Source organism: Athene noctua, chromosome 14 (genome assembly GCF_965140245.1).
Source record: "Athene noctua chromosome 14, bAthNoc1.hap1.1, whole genome shotgun sequence".
Taxonomy (NCBI): domain Eukaryota; kingdom Metazoa; phylum Chordata; class Aves; order Strigiformes; family Strigidae; genus Athene; species Athene noctua.
This window is the reverse complement of record NC_134050.1, coordinates 21139801-21148821: the sequence shown is the minus strand read 5'-3', so window position 1 is coordinate 21148821 and position 9021 is coordinate 21139801. Positions and strand designations below refer to the sequence as shown.

The 9021-nt window shown below is 47.1% G+C and overlaps 1 protein-coding gene across 1 annotated transcript; it reads left to right on the top strand.

The window, feature by feature from the left end:
• The first annotated feature begins 584 nt into the window (after positions 1 to 584).
• On the top strand, positions 585 to 7955 carry LOC141966221 (protein SCO1 homolog, mitochondrial-like). Its single transcript, XM_074918653.1, is given in 7 exon segments — positions 585 to 744; positions 841 to 945; positions 1794 to 1991; positions 2882 to 2974; positions 3088 to 3203; positions 7144 to 7224; positions 7226 to 7955. Coding segments are annotated over 7 exon segments (801 nt in total). The 3' UTR covers positions 7274 to 7955.
• The last annotated feature ends 1066 nt before the right edge of the window (positions 7956 to 9021 follow it).

The following is a 9021-nucleotide window of genomic DNA, read 5'->3' as shown; positions in this document are numbered from 1 at the left end:
ATGTCACTCAATATTTCACCAAAACGCTTCATTTGATCACGTAGGAAGGAAACGTTTGAGAGCAAAATAAGACAAATCTAGGATCTAAATAGATTGTTTTAAATTATGTTCTGCCTTGTGCTACTGTCCATCTGGGCTCGTGTGGCAATACCAGGGCCTGCAGTAAGACACAGCACCCAGCCTCCATCACCCTCCACGTGTGCTGTGGGGAGAAGCCTTTCAGCTGTGCCATGCCCTGCTCCTAAGCTTCGTCGATAAAGTGCAGATGAAAATCAAATCCTAGAACCGGCTGAGGCCAACTGGAGGAGTTTCACTGAGGCCAGAGGCTGGGTTCTGCCCTTGGGCCACAACGCCCCCCAGCAGCGCTACAGGCCTGGGGAGGAGCGGCTGGAGAGCTGCCGGTCAGAGAGGGACCTGGGGGGTGATAATGAGCCAGCAGCGTGCCCAGGGGGCCAAGAAGGCCGATGGCATCCTGGCTTGTGTCAGCACCGGCGGGGCCAGCGGGGCCAGGGAAGGGATCTGAGCCCTGGGCTCGGCACTGGGGAGGCCGCCCCTCGCTGAGGGGGAAGCGCGGGGGACACAAGATGGCGGCGGCGGCGCTTCGCTGCGGGCGGCCGGGGCTGTGCTGGCGGCTGCCGGCGGCCGCGCCGAGGGGCCGGGCCGCGCCGCCCGCGCCCGGCAGCCGCCCGCTGTCCCGTCTGCCGCCGGGAAGCGGCCCCAGGCCGGGCGGGCAGAGGAGGGTGAGTGAAGGAGGGAGGGAGGGAGCGAGCCGCGTCCTTCCTCGGCGGCGGAGCCGGGCGCGACGGGCCGCGCCGTCCCCCCCTTTCAGTCACTGAACAGCTTCTCCGCGGCTGCTGGTGTCGTGGCGGTCGTTGGCGGCCACCGTCGTGCTGTGCGGGGGGCTGCTGGCCGCCACGAAGAAGGTGAAACGGCGGAAGGAGGAGGGTGAGTGCGGCGGGGAGGGACTGGACCCGGCCCGCCGCGGGGAGGCCGCGCTGCCGCGGCGGGGCCCGGCCTGGGCTGCCGGCGTGCGGCCAGGCGGGAGAAGCCTCCGCAGGGTTGTAGTTTGCATTCAGATGATGTACTTTGTGCGTTCGGATGTCTTTTATCTACTCGGGCACCCCACTGCATCACGGTGTGCTTTACACAGTGCTGCTCTGTGCCTACGTGTATAGATGTGCCACAGAAAATTTTCAGAAAGTCAAAAAAACCTTCAAGGTTGAGCGTTCTCAAATTTTTAAAGGCACGTTCGCGGTTGGAGTGGTTGGGTTTTTGTCACGCACGCTGCAGCCAGTCGATGCAGCACACGGGGGCTTTCTGCTGGTTTCACTCAGGGTACTGTGTGTGCCCATTTTACTCTCCTGCAGGAGCTGCCCATGGGTTTCATTTTCATGTTTTTAGTGTTTCCAATCAGAACTGCTACAGCTTCTGCGATATGGTCGGTTTGCAAAGGATGATTAGTCTTCTGTTTCATACCAAGCCAGGTACCTGGCTTTCTCCTTGTTGTCTTTTTTTCTAAAAAAATAAAAATACTATCAGATGATAGTGAACGAGATTATTATGTTTCAAAGGAGTTTAGTGATGCGTACAGTTTTGACTAAAATGGAGTGCTTTTTGCAAGTCTTGTCCACATGGAGCTTCTGCACAACGGGTGTTGGTAGATCTTGACATTTCAGCATCCCGGGCTGTGACTTGGAGAGGTTTCCTGAATCTCAGCTGCTTCAGAAGCTTCTCTTTGGAAGCAGCGTGGGTTGTGGCATGGATGTGTTTGATCCCCTCTTGGTTTTTTGTAGACCTGGAGAAGGAACGGAACCGAGGCATTGGGAAACCACTTCCAGGAGGTCCCTTCTCACTCATTAACCATGAGGGACAGCCCAAGACCAGCAAGGACTACATCGGCCAGTGGGTGCTGATCTACTTTGGCTTCCCACACTGCCCTGACATCTGTCCTGATGACCTGGAGAAGATGATTGAAGTGGTAGATGAAATTGGTATGGGAATTTGGTTGGAATAGTGGTGCTTTTTATGGGAGCTTCAGGTTTGTTGTGGTAAAATACCTCAAACAATAATAACTGATGGGTTTTTTTAAAAAAAAAGCTTGCCTGGTGCTCAGTAGTTGAATTAATTGGTAGGTGACACTGACATCCGTCCATCTGCCCGTCACTAGGATCTGGCATGTAGAGAACGACAGTACTGATCTTTCTGCAACAGGGGCCTTGTAATAAAACGTGATGGTGACAGGTTACAGGGAACGGTGCCACTGCATTGGAGTTTTGCCAAGAAGTGGTTGTGGGGTGTGTTAAGGTTTTTTTCTTTCTTTTATTCATGTTGAGAACAACTCTCTGCAAGAGTCCCTTCTGAGAGTGTGCTGTGGAACAGAGGCTGGGGGAAGGCTGTGTGATAGAGGTGGTTTTCTCAGCCTGCAGGCCCTGAAGAGTTACAGAGCAGGGGTAATAGTAACGAGGGAGGTGGGAGGGTGGGCTAATAGGAAGAACATAGAGTGAAAGCTGTGGCTGGAACGTGAGGGGAAGAGCCTGAACTGTGTCTTCACCCTCCCACTCCACCATCACAAGGGTACGTTCGTTGTCTTGAAATGATAAATGCATCATGTATTTTCTGCATCAGAGCCCATTTGTCATCTCCGAAGCAGGGCAGGGTCTCCAGCTGAGAGGCTGGAAGTGTAGCTGCAGCCAGCCCAAGCACAGACCGGTGGCTTTCACAGCATTTGCTTCATTCACAAATCACATAAATTAAGATGCACAAAATGGCCTTAGGGTGGACTTGGATTGATGTTATGATAGTTTGGCTGTGAGCTTGTTTAAAGGGAGGTGACGAACGATTTTTAGTTCTCTAAGAAAAACAATAATTGTTACTGTCACAGATAGAATTCCATCTTTGCCTAACCTGACCCCACCCTTCATCACCCTTGATCCTGAGAGGGACAATGAAGAAGCCATTGCCAGATATGTTAAAGGTATTACTCTTTTCTTCCTTGATGTCTTATAGCATGTAATACAGAGCACTGAAAAGGAGGCTCTTGATGGGATTCTTTTCACTAAAACGTGTACATCTCTTCTTTCTATCTAGAATTTTCTCCAAAGCTGATTGGATTGACTGGTACCAAGGCACAGATTGACCAAGTGGCCAAAGCTTACCGTGCGTATTACAGTGAAGGTCCCAAAGATGAAGACAGTGATTACATAGTAAGTAAATGTAGAGCCTTTGCCTAATGAAGGACTTTGGATAAGAGCAACGTCTAGATGTTAAAGTCAGAAGACAGCTGTTGCAGTCTGTGCTGAAGTCTTGCATGATAGAACCCTGTTGCACTGATGTGTTGAGCTCTGTTTTAGAGGTCTCAGTCGGGATCGAGATGCCTTCTTACAAGCTTAGAACCTCACTGAAACCTGTTTTAAAAATGTGGAATCCCAGGCCTGCCTACAGAATAGCATACGAGCTAGCAAGCCTGGCAGTAGTTTGAACTTTTTTCTGTCATGTACTGTTTTTGTCCATCTGTTTTTCCTCTGTGCTCCAAAGTAAAAACAGAACTGGGAAATTAAGGCAATAGGAAGAGAGAGAAATGAGAGGCAAATCAGGTCACGATTCCTTCCCTGCCAAACCTACCAAGGAGCGGGGTCATCTTGGCAAGAGACTTGGGTGATGCAAAGCCTGCCTGCAGATACCGTGGAGATCTTCCTCCTGTGTCAAATGACCTCGAAGAGAAGGGATGTTAATGCTAAATTGTTAGCATAAAATATGTGGAGTAATAGCGTGAAAGGGGAAACGGAGGTTTAAGTGAGGCTAAACTGGGCAGTCAGAATCTTATCCTCTGGCAGTGAATAGGACTGGTTATAGGGCTCAGAGCTGCTGCCAAGGCCTTTCTGACTTGCCACATCCTGAGCAGACTGGAAGAGTAAAGGAGGTACAAGTGATACAGCAAGTGAGGATACGTGTTGTCTGATCTTTTGGTTTTTTTCTTCATTACAAGAACTAAGTGCATCAGGGAAGACTAAAAACAGGTTCAAAAGTGAACAGGTGATGATGGTTCTTGTTGCAGTGGCCATGTGAGAAGTGGCATCCCTCCTATGGATGCCCATGACAGAAGTTTGTGGGAGTCCACAGGGACACCTGTTAGTCTTTGGAAAAAGCAGTGTGTTGAGGATTACAAAATGCACAGAGATCTTTGCCTAGTTCGGGAAGCCTGTGGGCTAAAAGTGTTTGGAAACTGGGAACAGAGGAAGATAGGATATTTTGGTTTTATACTCCTCTTTAAAGCAACCGTTTCTGGCCACTGTTTGAGGTAGGATGCTGAGGAAGATCCGTTTTGGTCTAGTCCAGTATTGTCTGTTATTAATCTGTTTTGAAAAACACCTGACTGCAGCGAATAAGTTATGCACGTGGAACAAAAAAGCGGTGCGTAGAAAGAGCGAGAGCAGCAGCAGATGATCTCGGTAAAGAGAAGGTGGAATCGCACTGGTGATATGCATTGCTCTACATTACTGAAAGGGGTATGAATTGAGAGACCAAGAACCTGTTTTGGCTTAAAGCGGCAAGTCAGTAGCTACAGAAGTCTGTGTCTAAGATACTGTATTTGAGTGGAGGAGAGAAGCTTGCTGGAGAAATTCAACACCAGTTTAAATCCATCTAGCATCAATCTGAAATCAATCTAAAAGTACTACTTAAAATCAGATTTCTAAAAGGGAGCTGGTGGAAATGCAAGACTGTGTTACAGGAACAGGATTGGCAAAGGATACCCGCTCAGGAGCGGGGAAAAACATCAGTAGAATCTGACACTGTGTCAGTGAACTGAAGTTGATGAGAGATGATGGAAGGAGGCTGGAAAAGCTGAAGGAGTGCTGCTCCTGAGGGAGTAAACCACGCCTGGATTCTGGCAAACCACATGTGGGTTCTGCATGGCCATGAAGGGAAAGTACAGGGGCTCAGCCATGGAAAATAACTCTGTAGATGACGGCAGCTTCAAGGGAGGCTGGGGAGAGAAACCGAACTGCAGAATGTGACTAGAGGTGTAAGGAAGTAGGAGAAGGGGTTCAGGATCCAGGGAGAATACTGCTGGTCTGTGCTAGGGTTGTGAGTCTGAGAAGGGAAGGGCAGCAGGGAAGACAGGCCAGGGAATTGGGAGCAGGAGAGCAGCCTGGGAGCCCCAGCCGTGGTACCAAGGAGGAAGAGTATACTTGCACCTCTCAGGATTTGTCGTAGGCTCTTGGTTTCGAGAGGCTGTGAGCTCTGTGTTCGAGGCAGGAAGGCCAGAGGACACAGATGTCTGAAACAAGATGGAAAGAGGATACCAGCAACAGACCTGGGAGGGAGAGCTTGAGCCTGGGTTTGTGCCTGCCTGAGACTTACCCAGGTAATTACTGCTCTGTCAGTAGGAGGTGGGGAAGAGGAAGAGGTCCACTACAGCATTAAACTTCACTGCTTGTTTTGATTTCAAAAGAGCACTGAGATGACCATTTGGAAATTATAATTTCTAAACATCTGAATTTTTCAAGTAATACTTGAATGTTACTAGTTCCTATTCAATAATCTCAATTTTATATTTCTCAACACCAGGATATCCAATTTACTTGTTTTATTCTGTGGTTTACACGATTGCATTGACACTCAAATGGGGATCTTATACAGTGGGAACAGTGCAGGCTTCAGACACACCTTGAGAAACAGTGGTCTTCTGCATTGCACAAACTGCACTCCATCCTGACTGTATCTAATCTTCCGTGGGCTGGGGAGTTAATCAGGTAGCCTGCTCAGAGCATTTTTTTTTTTTTTTATAGTTTCCAGTTGAAGGCTCTAAATTGTGATTCAGCTTCCTTAAAATGTCTCTTACAACTTGATTTTGTGATCTTATCTTGAAAATCGTAGAATCATCTAGGTTGGAAACTAGAGTAAAATATTTGGGTTAAACCTGCTTCAATAACATTTTGAGAAGCATTATTTCAGTGGCAGAAGTGCCATTAATTGTATGCATCCTTTTAGCTTGTGGAAATGTTTATGTGATTTCTTTTTTTTTTAACTTCAAACACAGTTGTACTCTCAGTGCATAAGTACATTTCGGTTCTTTTTCTCCAGTGGCAGTGAGACGATGTAGGCACTTGAGCGATCACAGATTCATGGCCTCCATTTTCAGTACTCTGTCTCTTTGCTCATAAAGATGTTGTCACAGTTAGATGCAGACAGTACTTGCAGTGGCATTTTAAATAAATTTACAGTGGAGTTAATCATGACTTTGAACCTTTTTTAAGGTTCTTTCAGTTCAGACAGTAGAGGGAGCCCCTTCCCAGCACGTGTAATTCCCTCTGCACCAGGTCCTCGATGTGCAACTCCGGTATCCCAGTGATGCTCTCGGTCCCATTGTTTGCACTGACAGTGAACTCGATTTAATGAATTACCTCTTTTTATATTGGATTTACATCATTTTAGCAGCAGGAGCTTGAAGACCTTGTGGGGGCCATGGAGCATCATGAGAAGTAGAGGGGAATTGGGAAAAGTGAGGGGGAAAGACTACGAGCCTGCAAGTTTGCCCCAGCCTTGTGTGTGCTGCAGGAAGGGTGCCTGCAGCTTAGGGAAGACTTGTCTGATTAAAGTATTCCTTCTCACATTCTGAGTATGCAGTTCGTTTTCTCTGTTTATTTTCCTGAGTAAAACAGGGAGAGATCGCTGAGGTGATGCTGAGGTTTTCCTTATCTTGCTTTAGCTGCTTGGTGAGAAGTCTTGTCAGACAGCTGAACCAAAGGCTGAGTGGGACACTGTGCTGCTGACTAGAGATGAGCAGGATGTTGCAGTATTTAAAGGGTGGCTACAAAGAAGATGGACACTCCCATTTTACAAAGGGTGACATGGAAAAGCTGAGGGATAATGGGTAGAAGTTACTCCTGGGGAGATTCCAAGTGGACCCGAGGAAAATTTTTCACAAAGCGAACAATCAGCTGTTGGAATAATCTCCCCAGGGAAGTGATGGGTTCCCTAACGTTGGACACTTAGATTTGGTTGGATGGGGTGCTGGGCCATCTTGTCTAGACTGGGCTTTTGCCAGGAAAGGTTGGACTAGATGATCCTGAGGTCCCTCTCAGCCTGATATTCTGTGATTCTGTGATCTCCTTTATCAAGCCACAATGTGCTTTCTTGCAGGTGGATCACACAATAATAATGTACCTCCTGGGGCCAGATGGTGACTTTGTGGACTATTACGGCCAGAATAAGAGGAGCGCTTGAGATTTCTGCTTCTGTTGCTGCACACATGAGAAAGTACAGATCCTAAAACACAAATTCTTCAAAGATTGATGTGAACATCACCTGCGGGTTTGGCTGTAATTGGGCGTTGGGTTAAAGCAGAAGCATAAAGTGTAACATCCTGTCACCACATGCTTCCTTTCTTCCAGATGAGAAAGGCAACCATACTTCTGCAAAATACCATTATCAAGAATCTCTGTAGAGCCTTCCTGATGGATATTATGTGCAGCAGTGGGTAGGCTACAGAATGAAATTCGGGACTTCTCAGAAACATTGTTGGCAGCAAAAAACGCTTTTCATTTGAGAAGAACGTGTGTATCACTGGTAAAATTAATTGGTGTCTCTTGGCAAGACATCAGCGAAGGACAGTCACTGCAGGAGGAGGATTACTTGATGAAAAGTCATGTGGACCATGGCATTCTCAGAGGACCTCTGCCTTCTTTTTTTTGTCTGCACTGTTTTGCCTTCTGGGAGGGGCAGTTACAACATTATAAGCAGGAGAGCCTTAAGAGGACTTCTTCATCAAGTCTGAGAAGGTGGAGAGCACTGAAAGTGTCAGCAGCTTCCACACATAGGACCAGCCCTGTAGTGTGCCTGATCTCTTCCTCATTTGAATACGGAAATGAAATGCTGTTTTTCTTGGTGATTTTTCCAGGTGAATTCTGTTAACTTAATAAGGAAGTGAATAATGGATTGCAAATAGATTTTTCTTCCGGTCTAAATAATTTCATGCGTAGTTGGGCCTGGTTGTGCTATGGTGAGTAGTGAAGTGGAGTGGATAAAGGGGGTCTGTGGCCATGCATAGGGCTGTCGGATAAATTCTATGCAGTGCAGCATTTGAAAACAAAGATTGCTTTGTATAAGCAATATATATTTTTCTTTTTCCTTAGTTAGGATTGACCAGTATATCATCAGAACTTTGTATACTGGTCAAGCTTCATCTTCCTGCTCTCTCTCTTTCTAAAAAGCAGTGTGTGTGTAGAGTAGTGCAAACCACAAGCTGAATGTGCATTTTTAAGGTGGCTGAACCCCAGAGAATGGCCCACAGGAGACAAAACAGAAAAGCTCTTGGTGCAAGTCCCGGAGTGTTTCAGACTAAATGCAAGTGTTCCTGCACTGGTGTTCTTCTGAGTGTGGGGGTTGGAAGAGAATGTTCCTGTCTGAGGGACGGTGCAATGTCTGTGGGAAACTTCCTTATTTCCCAAATCCTGAAAAACAGTAAACTTAACCTGCTTCAGAGCGGTTACGATGAAGCAGTGCGTAGGTCCCCATCAGCTGCCCTGCACTGCTACGGTGACCTCCGGGGCATATCAGGAAGGTTACTGTGAGTATGTCTAAGACTGCACTCTTCTGATAAAGCTCTTTGAAGGAAGACAGTACCAGTTTACAGTGGGGATTCTAAAAAGTGTCGGAGTAGAATTAAACTCAGGAGCTGAAAAGGAAGTCAGGTGGTTTTTTTTTCCTCGTTGTGCTGGCTGGCTTGATTGCAGTAGGCAATAGGAGTGGCTTTGAAAGGAAATTTCATGCTTTAAGTCCTCTGTTCGAGGCTGTGTCAGATCCAAGGTGTTATCAATAATATTGGTGTCTGTGATAACTGGCACCCTGGCAATACCGGTTTTATTTTCATGGAGTGGTTGCAAGTGTCAGCACTGTTTCTAAAGAGCCTTTCCTTTCTTGTTATTCTTCCCCACAATCCTGGAGGTAATTTATTTCTTTACAGAGCTGACTTTTGGCACCTGTTAGCTCTGCATTTCTTTGGGTGGCTGTGCACCAGTT